General features: G+C 44.5%; 1 protein-coding gene across 1 annotated transcript in view; it reads left to right on the top strand.

The window, feature by feature from the left end:
* Nucleotides 1-21,094, top strand: part of LOC311103161 (peroxidasin-like) — a gene marked incomplete at its 5' end in the record, with an annotated part of 88,007 nt that overhangs the window by 38,333 nt on the left and 28,580 nt on the right. Inside the window, 3 exons of the mRNA XM_084144711.1 lie at nucleotides 11,894-11,965; nucleotides 15,330-15,401; nucleotides 19,672-19,743. Coding sequence (XP_084000837.1) covers nucleotides 11,894-11,965; nucleotides 15,330-15,401; nucleotides 19,672-19,743 — 216 coding nt within the window. The remainder of the gene's footprint in view (nucleotides 1-11,893; nucleotides 11,966-15,329; nucleotides 15,402-19,671; nucleotides 19,744-21,094) is intronic.

Raw genomic sequence — 21,094 nt, 5'->3', positions numbered from 1 at the left:
ATAATTCAATGTATCACAATTCCACTGGGTCAGACGTTTACATACACTAAGTTGAAAGTGCCTTTATATAGCTTGGAAAATTCCACAAAATGATGTCATGGCTTTAGAAGCTTCTGATAGGCTAATTGACATAATTTGAGTCAATTGGAGGTGTACCTGTGGATGTATTTCAAGGCCTACCTTCAAACTCAGTGCCTCTTTGCTTGACATCATGGGAAAATCAAAGAAATCAGCCAAGACCTCCACAAGTCTGGTTCATCCTTGGGAGCAATTTCCAAACGCCTGAAGGTACCACGTTCATCTGTACAAACAATAGTACGCAAGTATAAACACCATGGGACCACGCAGCCGTCATACCGCTCAGGAAAGAGACGCGTTCTGTCTCCTAGAGATGAATGTACTTTGGTGCGAAAAGTGCAAATCAATCGCAGAACAACAGCAAAGGACCTTGTGAAGATGCTGGATGAAACAGGTACAAAAATATCTATATCCACAGTAAAACGAGTCCTATATCGACATAAGCTAAAAGGCCGCTCAGCAAGGAAGAAGCCACTGTTCCAAAACCACAATAAAAAAGCCAGACTATGGTTTGCAACTGCACATGGGGACAAAGATCATACTTTTTGGAGAAATGTCGTCTGGTCTGATGAAACAAAAATAGAACTGTTTGGCCATAATGACCATCGTTGTGTTTGGAGGAAAAAGGGGGTCGCTTGCAAGCCGAAGAACACCATCCCAACCGTGAAGCACGGGGGTGGCAGCTTCATGCTGTGGGGGTGCTTTGCTGCAGGAGGGACTAGTGCACTTCACAAAATAGATGGCATCATGAGGAAGGACAATTATGTGGCTATATTGAAGCAACATCTCAAGACATCAGTCAGGAAGTTAAAGCTTGGTCGCAAATGGGTCTTCCAAATGGACAATGACCACAAGTATACTTCCAAATTTGTGGCAAAATGGCTTAAGGACAACAAAGTCAAGGTATTGGAGTGGCCATCAGAAAGCCCTGACCTCAATCCTATAGAAATTGTGTGGGCAGAACTGAAAAAGCGTTTGCGAGCAAGGAGGCCTACAAACCTGACTCAGTTACACCAGCTATGTCAGGAGGAATGGGCCAAAATTCACCCAACTTATTGTGGGAAGCTTGTGGAAGGCTACCTGAAACGTTTGACCCAAGTTAAACAATTGAAAGGCAATGCTACCAAATACTAATTGAGTGTATGTAAACTTCTGACCAACTGGGAATGTGATGAAAGAAATAGAAGCTGAAATAAATCATTCTCTACTATTATTCTGACATTTCACATTCTTAAAATAAAGTGGTGATCCTAACTGACCTAAGACAGGGCATTTTTAAATGTATTTGGCTAAGGTGTATGTAAACTTCCGACTACAACTGTATATGGAAAAATACACGTATACAAATGTTGACCAATCGATTGGTCGAAAGAACAGATTTTTTTTAGTCGGGGACAGCCCTAAAATATATTATATTTGCCTAATGGCAAATCAGATTATCTTTGTTAGTCACTCCCCATTATAACCCCAGCTCCCGTCAGTTGTGGTGGAAACGATGTCTGTGTTTACATTCACATGCGATAAGTATTTCTGAAATGTCTCTCTAGCCTCTCCACCTACTCAGTCTCATCTTCCCCTCCATTAACCTTCTCATCTCCTCCTTTCACCCCCGGGTTAGATCATTTAGACCTTCAGCCCACCAGGCTCACTGTAGGCGTTGGAATGGTTGAACTGTACAAAACTTTGATTAGATATTTTTTGGCTGTTCTGTAGATCTCTGTTTTGTCTTTACTCATAGCTGATTATCATGTGATTGATAAGTTCATGAGAATAACTTGAGACAGACAAATTAAGTAAAATCCTACTTTGGTGTGTGTAGATACTGATATTCCAAATGCATAGCGTGTCCGAAACTACCATCTGTATTGGTTTTGCAAAGTAATTTTTAACATGAATATTATAAATAAGAAGACAGTATCTGGGACAGAGGCCATTATGTCATGAGGTCCAGTTCTGCTTAGTTACCTCAAACATCTCAGACAAACAATGTTTCTGAGGCTAGCTCGTCAACTGCTGTAGAGGAGGGGAAGGCTGGGGGATGTGTCAGTCACTCACGCACACACACACACACACACACACACACACACACACACACACACACACACCTCTCCTCTTTGAATGCTGTAACTGCAGCGTAGCAGGGGTGACTCCCATGGTTGTTTGTCTAGTTTTAATTATAAGGCCCTGTCCCATTAAAGCAGAGATAATCTGAGGCCAGCACACTGACCATGCCCTTGTGATCAACCCTTTACCCCTGCACCTCTCACCCTGCCATCATAGCCTGGGGGATTGTCCCTCTACCTCCCTTAGGCCCCAGTAAAGCCCCCTCCCTGAGGTCTTTCATTTGCCCTCCACTGTATGACCTGACAGAAGTCTGGACAGCCCCTTTAAGGGTCAGCTCTTGGTCAAAGGGTCTAGTGTTACGGGAATATGATTCATGGTAATGACTAATGTCAGAAGTCTTTCCTGACCATCTGATGTAATCTAGAAGTAAGTAGCCTTAGCTTGTGCCAGCCGGAATGATTCATAGGAGCAGGAGTCTCTCCTGTTTCTGTAGTGTGTAGTGCTGAGCGATTTGTGCTTTTTGAGGTTGGTAAGGTTTTGGTTCGATTATTAAACAAGAATCATGGTTTTTGATTTCGGTTTCGCTATATATTTTTTTACATTAAATGCACTATGCATTATGTGGGTTGAATACTATAACACAGAATAAAACAATTAACAACAGACACATGATGGTAGTGACTGCCCATTACTGCTTACAGTGGCTTGGGAAAGTATTCACCCCCCTTGGCATTTTTCCTATTTTGTTGTCTTACAACCTGGAATTAAAATTGATTTTTTGGGGGGTTTGTATCATTTGATTTACACAACATGCCTACCACTTTGAAGATGCAAAATATTTTTGGGGGTGAAAAACAGAAAACTTGAGCGTGCATAACTATTCACCCCCCCCCCCCCCCCCCCCCCAAAGTCAATACTTTGTAGAGCCACCATTTGCAGCAATTACAGCTGCAAGTCTCCATAAGCTTGGCACATCTAGCCACTGGGATTTTTGCCCATTCTTCAAGGCAAAACTACTCCAGCTCCTTCAAGTTGAATGGGTTCCGCTGGTGTACAGCAATCTTTAAGTCATACCACAGATTCTTAATTGGATTGAGGTCTGGGCTTTGAGTAGGCCATTCCAAGACATTTAAATGTTTCCCCTTAAACAACTCAAGTGTTGCTTTAGCAGTATGCCTATGGTCATTGTCCTGCTGGAAGGTGAACCTCTGTCCCAGTCTCAAATCTCTGGAAGACTGAAACAGGTTTCCCTCAAGAATTTCCCTATATTTATCCCATCCATCATTCCTTCAATTCTGACCAGTTTCCCAGTCCCTGCCGATGAAAAACATCCCCACAGCATGATGCTACCACCACCATGCTTCACTGTGAGGATGGTGTTCTCGGGGTGATGAGACGTGTTGGGTTTTCGCCAGACATAGCGTTTTCCTTGATGGCCAAAAAGCTCAATTTTAGTCTCATCTGACCAGAGTACCTTCTTCCATATGTTTGGGGAGTCTCCCACATGCCTTTTGGCGAACAACAAACGTGTTTGCTTATTTTTTTCTTTAAGCAATGGCTTTTTTCTGGCCACTCTTCCGTAAAGCCCAGCTCTGTTGAGTGTACGGGTTAAAGTGGTCCTATGGACAGATACTCCAATCTCCACTGAGTAGCATTGCAGCTCCTTCAGGGTTATCTTTGGTCTCTTTGTTGCCTCTCTGATTAATGCCCTCCTTGCCTGGTCCGTGAGTTTTGGTGGGCGGCCCTCTCTTGGCAGGTTTGTTGTGGTGCCATATTCTTTCCATTTTTTAATAATGGATTTAATGGTGCTCCGTAGGATGTTCAAAGTGTCTGATATTTTTTTATAACCCAACCCTGATCTGTACTTCTCCACAACTTTGGCCCTGACCTGTTTGGAGAGCTCATTGGTCTTAATGGTGCTGCTTGCTTGTTGGTGTCCCTTGCTTATTGGTGTTGCAGACTCTGGGGCCTTTCAGAACAGATGTATATATACTGAGATCATGTGACAGATCATGTGACACTTAGATTGCACACAGGTGGACTTTATTTAACTAATTATGTGACTTCTGAAGGTAATTGGTTGCACCAGATCTTATTTAGGGGCTTCATAGCAAAGGGGGTGAATACAAATGCACGCACCACTTTTCCGTTATTTATTTTTTAGAATTTTTTGAAACAAGTTATTTATTTAATTTCACTTCAACAATTTGGACTATTTTGTGTATGTCCATTACATGAAATCCAAATAAAAATCCATTTAAATTACAGGTTGTAATGCAACAAAATAGGAAAAACGCCAAGGGGGGTGAATACTTTTACAAGGCACTGTATTAACCATCATTTATTCACATTACTTTATTTTAATAAAATATTTCAGTTGTTGTGTATATTACATTTGTTTTATTTTATGACTTTATTATTTCATTCCAAGTCATCATCTCATCTATATAGAACTGCTGCCTTTGCTCTGTCAAAATCACTATTTTGTAGTTCTTCAAAGTAAATAAGGCATACTTTCATGACTGTTGAATACCAACTATCAATCACTTAGATCATGTATTTTCGGGTAGAGATACATCACGAATCAACACCTGCTCTCTGTATATCCTCATGCGATTGTGCATTCTTAAAAGAAACACAGACCGGACAAGTAGATGCGCAATGGATTATGGTCATTGTAGTTAATTACCATGTTTTACGCACTAAATTTAGTAGAATTTTGGCCTGTTGGAAACTACAACATCGCACGTTCAGGATGGATCTGATTTATCTCTAGAGACACTGTGCAATGTGCCCATGGAGCTCACAGGAAAAATAAATAAATAAATAGAATTCAAATAATTTTACCGACATCGGTCAATTAGTTGTTCAAAAACAGAAAAATTACCGAAATTACGGTTAATCGATCAGCACTAGTAGTGGGAGGCAGCTTGATGTACAAGTACACCCTGTCCCATGTGATCTTTAAGCTATAGCCTAACCAGGGCTCTTGAGTATCGTCCCAGTCAGGTCACATGGTCAGGAAGCACTCAGGGCCTTACTTATCTGTGATCTAAATCCAAATCTCCTGTTGTGGTTTGTTGTGGTTTCTGTTGCTGTTATTTTTGTCTGATTGAGTTTTACCCTGGCATTGGGTCAGGTTGCATAGTTAGACATTTCATTAGATAGTCAGAGATTACGGACCGAGATTACGTTACAGGCCTTGGGTTCTTCTCAGTATTCTGTCATTGGCAGTGAGGAATAACATCTCTCTTTGTGTCTCTCGAACAGTTTCACAACACATGTTTGCGGGTGTACAGTCAGACTAAAATGGCGGGTCAGTTGAGTTCTCATTGAACTGTATAAGGATGAAGCCACAGAGGCTTTGGAGTAATTCAAGCAAAAGGCCTCAGTACTCTTCCCCTCGAGAGTTGACCATACAGCTCCCGACTCCATCCGGTTTCCCACGCAGACCCCACACTTCCAGGCCTCAGCACTCTCTCTCTCTCTCTCTCTCTCTCTCTCTCTCTCTCTCTCTCTCTCTCTCTCTCTCTCTCTCTCTCTCTCTCTCGCGCTCTCTCTCTCTCTCTCTCTCTCTCTCTCTCTCTCACAGACGACACACACACACACAGCATACAGTTGAAGTCGGAAGTTTACATACACTTAGGTTGGAGTTATTAAAACTCATTTTTCAACCACTCCACACATTTGTTGTTAACAAACTATAGTTTTGGCAAGTCGGTAGGACCTCTACTTTGTGCATGACACAAGTAATTTTTCCAACAATTGTATACAGACAGATTATTTCACTTATAATTCACTGTATCACAATTCCAGTGGGTCAGAAGTTTACATACAATAAGTTGACTGTGTCTTTAAACAGCTTGGAAAATTCCAGAAAATGATGTCATGGCTTTAGAAGCTTCTGATAGGCTAATTGACATATTTTGAGTCAATTGGAGGTGTACCTGTGGATGTATTTCAAGGCCAACCTTCAAACCCAGTGCCTCTTTGCTTGAAATCATGGGAAAATCAAAGGAAATCAGCCAAGACCTCAGAAAAAAAACTGTAGACCTCCACAAGTCTGGTTCATCCTTGGGAGCAATTTCCAAACACCTGAAGTCTCAAGGTTTTGCTCGCTTGAGGTAGAGTATCTCACGATAAGATGTAGACCACACTATTTAACAAGAGAGTTTTCTTCTATATTTTTCGTAGCTGTCTATATACGACCACAAACCAATGCTGGCTCTAAGACTGCACTCATTGAGCTGTATAAGGCCATAAGTAAACAGGAAAACGCTCATTCAGAGGCAGCGCTCCTAGTGGCCGGGGACTTTAATGTAGGGAAACTGAAATCCATTCTACCTATTTTCTACCAGCATGTTAAATGTGCAACCAGAGGAAAAAAACTCTAGACCACCTTTACTCCACACACAGAGACGCATACAAAGCTGTCCCTCGCCCTCCATTTGGCAAATCTGACCATAACTCTATCCTCCTTATTCCTGCTTATAAGCAAAAACTAAAGCAGGAAGCACCAGTGACTCGGTTAATAAAAAAGTGGTCAAATGACACAGATGCTAAGCTACAGGACTGTTTTGCTAGCACAGACTGGAATATGTTCCGGGATTCTTCAGATAGCATTGAGGAGTACACCACATCAGTCACTGGCTTCATCAATAAGTGCATCGATGACGTCGTCCCCACAGTGACCGTACGTACATACCCCAACCAGAAGCCATGGATTACAGGCAACATCCGCACTGAGCTAAAGGCTAGAGCTGCTGCTTTCAAGGAGCGGGACTCTAACCCGGACGCTTATAAGAAATCCCGCTATGCCCTCCGACGAACCATCAAACAGGCAAAGAGTCAATACAGGACTAAGATTGAATCGTACTACACCGGCTCTGACGCTCGTCGAATGTGGCAAGGCTTGAAAACTATTACAGACTACAAAGGGAAGCACAGCCGCATGCTGCCCAGTGACACAAGCCTACCAGACGAGCTAAATCAATTCTATGCTCGCTTCGAGGCAAGCAACACGGAGGCATGCATGAGAGCACCAGCTGTTCCGGATGACTATGTGATCACGCTCTCCGTAGCCGATGTGAGTAAGACTTTTAAGCAGGTCAACATTCACAAGGCCGCAGGGCCAGACGGATTTCAAGGACATTTTCAACATATCCCTGACTGAGTCTGTAATACCAACATGTTTCAAGCAGACCACCATAGTCCCTGTGCCCAAGGACACTAAGATAACCTGCCTAAATGACTACCGACCCGTAGCACTCACGTCTGTAGCCATGAAGTGCTTTGAAAGGCTGGTCATGGCTCATATCAACACCATTATCCCAGAAACCCTAGACCCACTCCAATTTGCATACCGCCCCAACATATCCACAGATGATGCAATCTCTATTGCACTCCACACTGCCCTTTCCCACCTGGACAAGAGGAACACCTACGTGAGAATGCTATTCATTGACTACAGCTCAGCGTTCAACACCATAGTGCGCTCAAAGCTCATCACTAAGCTAAACTGGGACTAAACACCTCCCTCTGCAACTGAATCCTCGACTTCCTGACGGGCCACCCCCAGGTGGTAAGCGTAGGTAACAACACATCTGCCATGCTGATCTTCAACACAGGGGCCCTTCAGGGGTGCGTGCTCAGTCCCCTCCTGTACTCCCTGTTCACCCATGATTGCATGGCCAGGCACGACTCCAACACCTTCATTAAGTTTGCCGACGACACAACAGTGGTAGGCCTGATCACAGACAACGATGAGACAGCCTATAGGGAGGAGGTCAGAGACCTGGCTGTGTGGTGCCAGGATAACAACCTCTCCCTCAACGTGATCAAGACAAAGGAGATGATTGTGGACTACAGGAAAAAAAAGAGGAATGAGCACGCACTCATTCTCATCGACGGGGCTGTAGTGGAACAGGTTGAGAGCTTCAAGTTCCTTGGTGTCCACATCACCAACAAACTATCATGGTCCAAACACACTAAGACAGTCATGAAGAGGGCACGACAAAGCCTATTCCCCCTCAGGAGACTGAAAAGATTTGGCATGGGTCCTCAGATCCTCAAAAAGTTCTACAGCTGCACCATCAAGAGCATCCTGACTGGTTGCATCACCGCCTGGTATGGCAACTGCTCGGCCTCCGACCGTAAGGCACTACAGAGGGTAGTGCGTACGGCCCAGTACATCACTGGGGCCAAGCTTCCTGCCATCCAGAACCTCTATACCAGGCGGTGTCAGAGGAAGGCCCTCAAAATTGTCAAAGACTCCAGCCACCCTAGTCATAGACTGTTCTCTCTGCTACCGCACGGCAAGCGGTACTGGAGCTCCAAGTCTAGGTCCAAAAGGCTTCTCAACAGCTTCTACCCCCAAGCCATAAGACTCCTGAACAGCTAATCATGGCTACCCGGACAATTTGCACTCAATCCTATAGAAAATGTGTGGGCAGAACTGAAAAAGCGTTTGCGAGCAAGGAGGCCTCCAAACCTGACTCAGTTACACCAGCTATGTCAGGAGGAATGGGCCAAAATTCACCCAACTTATTGTGGGAAGCTTGTGGAAGGCTACCTGAAATGTTTGACCCAAGTTAAACAATTGACAGGCAATGCTACCAAATACTAATTGAGTATAGGATTAAATGTCAGGAATTGTGAAAAACTGAGTTTAAATGTATTTGGCTAAGGTGTATGTAAACTTCCGACTTCAACTGTATGTTTTACTATCCTTGTGGGGACCAAACATTATTTTCTATTCAAAATCCTATTTTCCCTAACCTTAACCCTTAGCTCCTAACCCTAACCCCTAACCCTAATTCTTACCCTAATTTTAATCGTTAAACCTAACCCCTAAGCCTAAAACAGCCTTTGTCTTCGTGGGTACCTGGGAAATTGTCAGTTTTATTTTAATTTAAAATCAAATAAAATTGTATTTGTCATATAGACGTGTTTAGCAGATGTTATTGCGGGAGTAGCGAAATGCTTGTGCTTCTAGCTCCGACAGCGCATTAATATCTCACAAGTAATATCTAACAATTTCACAACATACAGTGGGGAAAAAAAGTATTTAGTCAGCCACCAATTGTGCAAGTTCTCCCACGTAAAAAGATGAGAGAGGCCTGTAATTTTCATCATAGGTACACGTCAACTATGACAGACAAAATGAGAAAAGAAAATCCAGAAAATCACATTGTAGGATTTTTAATGAATTTATTTGCAAATTATGGTGGAAAATAAGTATTTGGTCAATAACAAAAGTTTCTCAATACTTTGTTATATACCCTTTGTTGGCAATGACACAGGTCAAACATTTTCTGTAAGTCTTCACAAGGTTTTCACACACTGTTGCTGGTATTTTGGCCCATTCCTCCATGCAGATCTCCTCTAGAGCAGTGATGTTTTGGGGCTGTCGCTGGGCAACACAGACTTTCAACTCCCTCCAAAGATTTTCTATGGGGTTGAGATCTGGAGACTGGCTAGGCCACTCCAGGACCTTGAAATGCTTCTTACGAAGCCACTCCTTCGTTGCCCGGGCGGTGTGTTTGGGATCATTGTCATGCTGAAAGACCCAGCCACGTTTCATCTTCAATGCCCTTGCTGATGGAAGGAGGTTTTCACTCAAAATCTCACGATACATGGCTCCATTCATTCTTTCCTTTACACGGATCAGTCGTCCTGGTCCCTTTGCAGAAAAACAGCCCCAAAGCATGATGTTTCCACCCCCATGCTTCACAGTAGGTATGGTGTTCTTTGGATGCAACTCAGCATTCTTTGTCCTCCAAACACGACGAGTTGAGTTTTTACCAAAAAGTTATATTTTGGTTTCATCTGACCATATGACATTCTCCCAATCCTCTTCTGGATCATCCAAATGCACTCTAGCAAACTTCAGACGGGCCTGGACATGTACTGGCATAAGCAGGGGGACACGTCTGGCACTGCAGGATTTGAGTCCCTGGCGGCGTAGTGTGTTACTGATGGTAGGCTTTGTTACTTTGGTCCCAGCTCTCTGCAGGTCATTTACTAGGTCCCCCCGTGTGGTTCTGGGATTTTTGACCCCACGGGGTGAGATCTTGCGTGGAGCCCCAGACCGAGGGAGATTATCAGTGGTCTTGTATGTCTTCCATTTCCTAATAATTGCTCCCACAGTTGATTTCTTCAAATCAAGCTGCTTACCTATTGCAGATTCAGTCTTCCCAGCCTGGTGCAGGTCTACAATTTTGTTTCTGGTGTCCTTTGACAGCTCTTTGGTCTTGGCCATAGTGGAGTTTGGAGTGTGACTGTTTGAGGTTGTGGACAGGTGTCTTTTATACTGATAACAAGTTCAAACAGGTGCCATTAATACAGGTAACGAGTGGAGGACAGAGGAGCCTCTTAAAGAAGAAGTTACAGGTCTGTGAGAGCCAGAAATCTTGCTTGTTTGTAGGTGACCAAATACTTATTTTCCACCATAATTTGCAAATAAATTCAATAAAAATCCTACAATGTGATTTTCTGGATTTTTTTCTCTCAATTTGTCTGTCATAGTTGACGTGTACCTATGATGAAAATTACAGGCCTCTCTCATCTTTTTAAGTGGGAGAACTTGCACAATTGGTGGCTGACTAAATATTTTTTTCCCCCACTGTATACCCAATACACACAAATCTAGTTTGAATGGAATTTAAGAATATATACATATATGGACAAGCAATGACAGAGCGGCATGGACTAAGATACAGTAGAATATTCCGGTACCCACAAGGATAGTAATACAAGCCCACTCTCACACACACACACACATGTCCATATGCTTCTGGGTGTTCGGCTTTTGCTACAATCAGCCTCAATGTCCTCAGGCTGCCTGTAAACCAACTCTCTGAGATAAGCTAAACATTCAGACTCCATAGTCTTACAGCAACAAGTCCACAGTTCTTTGGCTGTGGAGCAACATGGTGCTTTCAATTTCACCAATAACAGTAAGTCTACTCAGTTGATGTCTGTTTGACAAGATCGATGTTCAATTTGCCTCATCACCCTTGTTGACATGTAAAGTTTAGTAAGGAAGATATGCTGTCTGGATATATTTGTCATCAAATGCCTTTCATACTGTCAAGAAATGAAAAGGTTATTTATGTGTTGGTTATGTAAGAGCCTAGAACAGCATCTATTGTACTGTATATGTGATAAATGAGAGGCCATGTGTGTGTTTGACAGAGAAGATGACTCTCAGTTCATTCCCCCCAGGATGTTTCCAATCTTTACATTTGTCATCTATTTAATGGAATCTGTACCTAATTTTAAACCAATCATGCAGTGATATAGCTAATATTCATTTATTGTGATAACTGAGTGGATGGACCTTCTAACTGTAAAAATACTATTTAAAACATTGAACCCATAAAGTCGGTTTTATGATTGCTCCTTTCATACAGTAACTGGGCCATTCAACTAAGACATTCTCTCATTGTCAGAATCAGAATCAGCAAGTACATTTACGCATACCCAGAATTTTACTTGGTGACATGGTGCTGCTACCAATAAACAACATATAGAGACAGAAACAGGAATTTACACAAAGTTTACAAACATTTATACAAAAAAGATATATAGAACATAGAACTGTGGAATTCGTGAAAATGTACAGTGAGGAATGTATCATTTACAGTATAAATAATGTATCTAAATGCAGAAGTAGGGACTTGTGTTAGGTACTAGAGAGAATTCATTTGATTTGTTTTTGACTAATATTACTGATTATTTCTCCTTTCAGCTATTTGTACAAGAATGAAATCCAATCAATTGACAGACAAGCATTTAAGGGACTTGTCTCTCTAGAGCAACTGTAAGTGACCACCTCCTCATCCTCCTTTTCCTCCTACTCGCCCTCCTTCCTCCCATTCCCCTCTGCACCTTTATATCTGATTGTCCGTCTGTCCGGACCCCCACCTTGCGACCCCCACCCCACGGTGTCATACCGCCCCTATGCATGCCGTGTGTGCACCCACCCTTGTATGTCGCGCTGACACTATGAACCCCTGCATGAGTAGCATGCCTCGTTGCCACGACAACGGATGTGTGTTACCTGGTCCTAGTGCGGAAAGATACAGCATGAGATGCCCTGCCCTACCCTGTCTTGCCCTACCCTGTCTTGCCCTGCCCACACACTACCGTAGCTAATCAGATGCAGACTGAAGCAGGCCTTGGCTTCCCATGTACTTAGACTACAGATCCAGCTCCTGCTTGCCCCATGCCATGCTGCACAGCTTGCCCTTCACTGTGGGCCCCATTCAGACTTGAGATAAGTACACTGAACATGGACTTAAGTCAATATCTTACAGTAAGTTCATGTTAAGTCAACATATCTCAAGTCTGAAAAGGGCCCTGTGTGTCTGACTACTGTACTGCACGCTGACTGCTTGTCTCACCCTTGACCTTACTTGTCATTGTCCATCTAGTTGTGTTATGCGCTAGTTCTGTTGTTTCATAGAGGGCCCCCACGCATTTCCCAAGCAGAGTGATCGAGGTCACCATGTGCCTATTACATGTGCTTATTATGTCTATGAGACATACCTTCAGTATCGGCATGAGAAAGGATGGCTCAAATCTGTAAAAATGTACTTGTGACCTTAAGCTATCAATGTGATATGATTGGGCACAATCAATGTACATTTCTATCATCTTTTCCCAATTGCCTGTTGTCTCAATGACTTGACTATGTTCAAATCATCCCAGAAATTAGATTAATTTCAGATTCTGTTTATTGATGTAATGGTTTTATTGTGTCTGGTAAATGTTGAGTGTTTGTTGGACACCAAGGCTCATACAGAACATACAACAAAGCAAGCTGTCTGTGCAGAGTAGTAAAACATGTATAGACCACCAATGCCATGAACTGAAATGGCCTTCTTTTAGTAAGCCAATAGTTGAACAATTCCTTCAACAATAAACTATTTTATGATGCAACTGTTGCCAAATGCTGTGTTTAGTGAGATTGTTATTGTTGGTTAACCCTTCTGGGAAGCTATATATCGCAACAATGGGGCTTCATATGTCAATGGAAGACAGTTACACTGACATCATTTAGTAAGGGGTGGATACTGAACACAATATTTGGCAAAGTCATGACAGAGCGTCCGCCATGAAGGCCATTTGTCTCTAAACTACACCCTGGCTGTTTGTCCCTCCATAACGACATGCATGCACACTGAACAAATGGCTATTCATGAAGCGAAACCAAATCAAAGTCCAGGCTCTTTGCCCTGCAGCTGGTTTGAGTTTTGATACAGTAATGAAGGATTTTATGTGTGGGTGACAAGTTCTGAGCCAGAACTTTAATGGCCCTATGGTATTCTGTTGGGCAACAACTATGCTATGCAAGCCATATGTTGGGGGTGGGGGAATAAACATTTATTTAAAGTATGCCAGTCTTGTATTTAATGTACCCTCTCCCCTGCTGTTTAAATGAGAGAATTTTCCAAGCATGTTGGCTCGCTTGTTGTCGACCATATTAAATTCACACACGGGCTACCTGTAGCCAAATACTCATTTAACGCCAAAGAGACTACAGAACATAAGCAATGTATCTTGGATTAGAAAATGTACACAAAGCCTGTTTCTTATCCTCTCTAGCATATGTAAACAATAGTTCCTTGTCACAATAAATCTCAATTTGGTGCTTAAAGTGTCTTATTACGGCCTCCCGAGTGGCGCAGTGGTCCAAGGCACTGCATCGCAGTGCTAGAGGCGTCACTACAGACCTGGTTGTGACACTACGGCTGGTTGTGACACCAGGCTGTGTCACAACCAGCCGTGATCGGGAGTCACATAGGGCGGCGCACAATTGGCCCAGCGTCGTTAGGGGAGGGTTTGGCCGGGGGGGCTTTACTTAGCGCTCTAGCGACTCCTTGTGGCGGGCTGGGCGCCTGCAGGCTGACTTCGGTCGTCAGTTGAACAGTGTTTCCTCCGACACATTGGTGCGGCTGGCTTCCGGGTTAAGCGGGCGGGTGTGAAGAAGATTGTTTTGACGGCTCATGTTTCGGAGGACGCATGACTCGACCTTCGCCTCCCGAGCCCGTTGGGGAGTTGCAGCGATGAGACAAGAATGAAATTGGGGAGAAAAAGGGGGTACAAATACAACAAAATAATGTCTTATTACACTTTGTTCTATTACCCTGTTTACTGGCATAAAATGTGTTTTAATTGTAATGTTAGACATTTGTAAGTTAAAATAAATCACCGGCTTATTACTCACATACATCAATTAAAGGTTATAAGGCTAGTATGTTGCCAAGTTCACTGTTAGTTGTTGCCAAGGGGCGACAACAAAATCAATATGATCTCTCTCCCCTCTCTCTCTCTCTCTCTCTGTCTCTCTCTCCTCTCTCTCTCTGTCCCTCTCGTCTCTCTCCATCTCTCCCCTCCCTCTCTCAGACATTAAATATGGTTGTCTGTGTAATTCCTCTTGGCTGTTCAATGTTCTGTTGCCCTTGGACATCTTCTGGCCTGCCTTAACGGCCTCTACACTCTGATGAGGGAAGAATTCTCTCGTTCACCCTACATCTATCTCTTTTATTTTGAAGTCAGAAGTCTTAATGCATTCATGGTGTAGTAAATGGATGCTGTGCCATATCCACTGTTGCTCGAGATTACCATGTCTTTATTGCTGATTAGTGTAACTTTGCTTAACCTTTGCTTGCTTTAACTGTTGCTTTGTGTGTTTAATAATCAAATATGTTACTGAACCTAACAGTTACTGTACAGTGAGTAATTGGATTTAATATGTCATTGTCTTAGCCTTGCTATTTGTTTATTGCCGTTAGCAACAAAGGTGCTCTGGCATCAATCATGTCTGTATCCGCAGATGGGCCATTCTATCAGAAAGTTAGCCTATAGGGATAGAATTTACAGACGCTCAATATTAACTGTCTGGTAGGGATACATGTAGGCCTAGTGCAAATACCTTCTCACCTGAATTATGACTTAATAGTATCCCTGAAAATACAGGATTGTATTTTGACAGGTTATGTAATGGACAGGTTAAGGGGTTTTTGGAAGGCATCATGAAACCTATTGGAATGTACTGAATCTGCCAGTTTAAATGTTATTATTTAAATTCAGTGGCCTACTGTGAAGACATGTCCATCTAGTCAAAATTTTAATCCTAATGTGGTGTTACTGTGCTGTGCCGATGCTCTGTTCTTTTCCAGGTACCTGCACTTCAACAACATTGAGTCCATAGAACCGGAATCCTTCACTCACCTCCCAAAGCTTGAACGCCTGTAAGTCCACTATCTCCACTTTTCACCTTTCACTCTGTCATACGATTGCAAGTTACATTCTTACTTTAAAGTACAAATTTGTCTAAATGATGGGGTGATGCATCTTTAACAAGCAATAGGACATAACTCTCCAAATTATAAAATTGAACGATTTGTTGTGGCATGTACGTGTTTGTCGGAGTCAGTCCTCTACCTGAGCTAACTTATTCCAGGGCACTGAGTGCAGACCAGACTTTACAACGTAAACATTCTGGGAAATAGACTTGAAACCCCATGAAATGGCCTACATGATGCACTGTGAATAGGACGCAGTGTCCCCAACCGACGGAGCCCTAATGTGTTTAGCAGAAAGCTGGACATATAGGGGGGGTTTCAAAGCAGCACAACCCTTAGATTACCTTTCAATGTTCTGGGATGCCTTTGTGCAACAATGGACAGCTAATCTCTTCAACAAGTCTCTTGAGGTCTGTGGGCCATTTTTACAGCTGGTTGTCTGTCTGTCTGTCTGGGGTAAATAGCAAGAGAAATGCTATGAGGACAGACTGCACAGGGATAAATGTGGCCAGCGTATGTTTGGCTGTGTTTGCCCAGAGCCCTCACTTGCTCTCTGTCTGATGCTCCTCCAAACCCTTCAAACTCAGGTTCCTGACATGCGGTCAGAAAAAGAATCAGGGCCCTACTCAGAGGTATTCTTAGATGGCCCAAAACCTGTTTTACAACTTCAGGGTTCTGTGTGTTTGTTAATCACTGACCCATCAGATTTCTATGTGCTATGTAGGACAGACGCTAAGAACCCAGGTCAGCTAGAGTTATCCTGCAGGGCCAAAGGGTCCACTGATAACACCTGGGCCTTTTGTCTGGAGAGATATCAACTCTCCTGACACCTAACATAGGTGGGATCTGAGAGAATTTCACCAGGGAAATAAGGGAACAATATGAGCGAACGATTTTAATGAAATAACTTTCTTATTGAAGTAACAGTAGACAGAGTGGATGAATAGAGTGAGTGTCGAGGCTCAGTGAACTATGTCAGACCCACTGGACCTGGACTGGACCTTCTACCGTGCGGATGGATGGATGGCTCACCGGCCGGCTGGCCTCTGTTTTCACGCTCTCACACCAGATGTGGGAGTGTTGGATCCGATCTGAATTCCTCCATCGGTGTCCATCTCTCCTCGTTTACGGGCTACCCCTGGAATCCCGCCACACACGTTCCCAACCCTCAGCAGAGAAGGAGCTGCCTGCACACAGCTGGAAAGGGGAAGGAATTCCCAGGTGCATTCATTCTGGAACGTTTGTAGGGGAAGATTTCCATGACAACGGAGTGTCCAGTTTCACTTGTTTGTGACCAAGAGAAGTCTGAAAGATGTATCTATCTCCTGTGGATTGAAAGAGAAGAATAAGAAGGAAAAAAATCTTGTTGAAAAATCTTGTTGTTTCTTTTGATTTACGGTGATCGCTAACAAAAGTGAAGGTTTGTTGGCGTTTGGGGAAAATCTTTCCATAGCTGTATTTATTCATCTTTAATCTGTTTTCAATAAAGGAATCCATAATCTCATCTTTGTTTAAGATCGTTGGATGGTTTTGAAGAAAGGGGTCATGGCACGGAGCCTTGATAGTTTGTCATGAATGGGAAACTGATCATATTTCTTATCCCAGATAAAAATAATATAAAATGGTAAAATGGCTGTCTTCCAAAAACATTTCAATATGGCTCCCAATATTAGCCTGCAGGCCAACATCAAAGGGACTGATGCTGTAAGCGATATCTTCAATGAATGTCAAAGTAGAAAGCTCAAGTAATTTAATAGAATATATGCACATTCCTCATGAGTCACTAACTTTATGTGTTTGTTTACACTGCGACATAGGAAATATGCTATAGGAAATATGCATATAACATAAAGGAAAATCTTTTGGTATTTGTTTCTGTCACGATCGTTGACTGAAGACTCGTGGAACCAAGGCGCAGCGTGATAAGCGTACATCTTTATTGTGTACTTAACAACACGAACAAAACAACAAACAAACGATACGTGAAGTCCTGAGGTTATACACAACAAAACTTTACGGAACAAGATCCCACAAACTAACTGGTGCCAACAGGCTGCCTAAGTATGGTCCCCAATCAGAGACAACGAGCTACAGCTGTCTCTGATTGGGAACCACCCTGGCCAACATAGATAAACACGATCTAGAACAAAAACATAGAAAACTAAACATAGAACATCCACACCCTGGCTCAACAATTAAGAGTCCCCAGAGCCAGGGCGTGACAGTACCCCCCCCCAAAGGCGCGGACTGCGACCGCGCCACACAAACACAACAGGGTAGGGGCCGGGTGGGCATTCCGCCTCGGAGGCGGATCCGGCTCCGGGCGTGACCACCACTCTCTCTCCACCCCCCCGTTGCGCCCCTGGTCTGGTCCCGCTGGCCGGAGCTGGACTGGACACCGGTGGAGCGGATTGCTCTGGCTCCGGAGTGGATCCGCTGACTGGAGTTGGACCGGACCCCGGTGGAGAGGATTGCTCTGGCTCCGGAGTGGAGCAGCTGACCGGTGCCGGACCGGGCTGACGACGCGCACCACTGGCTTGGTGCGGGGAGCAGGAACGGGCCGGACCGGGCTGACGACGCGCACCACTGGCTTGGTGCGGGGAGCAGGAATGGGCCGGACCGGGCTGACGACGCGCACCACTGCCTTGGTGCGGGGAGCAGGAACAGGCCGGACCGGGCTGGCGACGCGCACCACTGGCTTGGTGCGGGGAGCAGGAACAGGCCGGACCGGGCTGGCGACGCGCACCACAGGCTTGGTGCGAGGGACAGGAACAGGCCGGACCGGGCTGGCGACGCGCACCACTGCCTTGGTGCGAGGGACAGGAACAGGCCGGACCGGGCTGGCGACGCGCACCACTGGCTTGGTGCGGGGAGCAGGAACAGGCCGGACCGGGCTGGCGACGCGCACCACAGGCTTGGTGCGAGGGACAGGAACAGGCCGGGCCGGACTGTGGAGGCGGACTGGAGGTCTGGAGCGGAGAGCTGACACAACCCGTCCTGGCTGAATGCCTATTTCCACACAATATGTGTGAGGCATCAGCACAGGACGTACAGGGCTGTGCACTCGTACTGGCGCTACAGCACGTGGCACTGGCGCAGGATATCCGGGACCACGAGTGTTGAGCCGGCACACCCCGTCCTGGCTGCATGCCCACCTTTGCACGACACGTGCGTGGTGCTAGCACAGGACGTACAGGACTGTGCCGGAACACTCGCGGCACAGTACGTGGCTCCGCATAACACGGAGCCTGCCCAGTCTCACGCTTACTAGCCTGAGTACGGGGAGTTGGCTCTGCTCTAACTCTAGGCTCCGCCAACCACCCTTTTAGCCCCCCCAAAAAAAATTATTGGGGCTGTCTCTCGGGCTTCCTCCTCGGCCGGTACCCTCTGCGTTGCCGCTGCTCCTCTCTGTAGCGCGCCTCCACAGTCTCCTCCCAAGGACGGCGATCCATTCCGGCCTGAATCTCTTCCCAAGTCCAGGATCCCTTCCTGTGTTTTCCTGGACACGCTGCTTGGTCCTCTTTGGGTGGGATCTTCTGTCACGATCGTTGACTGAAGACTCGTGGAACCAAGGCGCAGCGTGATAAGCGTACATCTTTATTGTGTACTTAACAAAACGAACAAAACAACAAACAAACGATACGTGAAGTCCTGAGGTTATACACAACAAACCTTTACGGAACAAGATCCCACAAACTAACTGGTGCCAACAGGCTGCCTAAGTATGGTCCCCAATCAGAGACAACGAGCTACAGCTGTCTCTGATTGGGAACCACCCTGGCCAACATAGATAAACACGATCTAGAACAAAAACATAGAAAACTAAACATAGAAAATCCACACCCTGGCTCAACAATTAAGAGTCCCCAGAGCCAGGGCGTGACAGTTTCATTAGTCCATTGTTGATATATTTCCAAAAATGTTTTGTATGTCAGCAATCAAGTTTTTAAGATATATAACTTTAAAAATAGAGAAATACAGCCGATATGATGCATTTTGCATCATACCGGCTGTATTTCTGTCCTTGTATCTTAACTTGATTGTTGACATAGAAAACATTTAGGGACTATTTCAACATTGGAGTTTTCCTTTAATCCCTTTAGAGGTCAACCCCTGTCAACCTACTAAACAGTGTGTCAAATGTACAAATTACAAATTACACGCAGCATGAAGTCCATAATTAATGTGTCTGTCTCTCTCTCTTTGCCTCTTGCAGGTTTTTGCACAACAACAGAATCACCCATCTTGTACTGGGGACCTTCTCCCATCTCCAGTCCATGAAGAGACTGTAAGTTCACTGATAACATGCATGGACAGGGCAGCTGTGGTGTTGTCTGAGAATGCGTATCGACCAACATTTGACTCCCATTACACAGAGGGGTCATGGGGGAGAATACGAGCCGTTTTTCAACAGTACACCACTCTGTCTAGGCCCCTCAAATTAAAGGACCTCAAAGCCAGTTCTATTGCTTTTTTTAATTCTTCCCCTCTAATCAGTGACTTATTTGGACCTGGGACACCAGGTGGGTGCAATTGATTATTAGGTAGAACAGAAAACCAGCAGTACTCCGGACCTCCCAGGGTAAGATTTGAATACCCCTGGTCTAGGACTGTGAGAGAGATGAATGGCACTGACAGAGCCCTGCCTGTCTGTGTACAAAGACCAGGCAGTTAATTAGGATCTAGATTTTGGCCCTTTTGTTTTCTCACTCTTTTCAACAAGACTGACTTCCAGGATGTGTTAGATCCAGAGCCAGTATGCTGTGGTTGAGAGGTACAGTAGACAGACAGGAGAACTGGCAGGCTGGGAGGAACTGGATTCAAAAACAATATTTCCCTCTGATTATTGCAGCACTCAGATTTGGAGGATGTTCAGAGTGGGATCAGATTAAATGAGATTATTACTGTCTCCTGGAATGTACAAATCTCTCTGAAACCTGAAGAGACCTACTGGTAGAATAAAGAATAAAGGAAAGTCAGCCAGCAACCAGTCTGCACTCTGCTGTAGACAGACAGTTTCCCGCAGCAGGAGAGGAGTTCTACCAAAAAGGCCATGCTGAGTCCCAGTGTTTGGACGGAGCTAGGCCTAGCTGTATGGCATAGCTGGTGTGTGTGTGTGTCCATGTGTGCATGTGTGTGTCTGTGTTTGGCCAGTCTTGGTCCACACTGGGAGGCCACCAGCGAGGATTTACACTACCGCCCAGTCAGAGTCAGCCCACTACTGACACCAGACAGACAGACTCATACTGTTTACCTATACTACTGTAATAACACAGGACTGGTAGCAGTGTGATCTGTATTGTATGATGTACAGTTAATAGTCCTGTATTGATGTGTGATATTGCGGTCTACAGTCGTGGTCAAATGTTTTGAGAATGACACAAATACTAATTTTCACAAAGTCTACTGCCTCAGTTTTGATGATGGCAATTTGCATATACTCCAGAATGTCATGAAGAGTGATCAGATGAATTGCAATTAATTGCAAAGTCCCTCTTTACCATGATAATGAACTTAATCCCCCAAAAACTTTTCCACTGCATTTCAGCCCTGCCACAAAAGGACCAACTGCCATCATGTCAGTGATTCTCTCGTTAACACAGGTGAGAGTGTTGACGAGGACAAGGCTGGAGATCACT

This window comes from Coregonus lavaretus (assembly GCF_964263955.1).
Source record: "Coregonus lavaretus genome assembly, chromosome: 27".
Classification (NCBI taxonomy): Eukaryota; Metazoa; Chordata; class Actinopteri; order Salmoniformes; family Salmonidae; genus Coregonus; species Coregonus lavaretus.
This window is presented reverse-complemented; position numbering and strand designations above follow the sequence as displayed.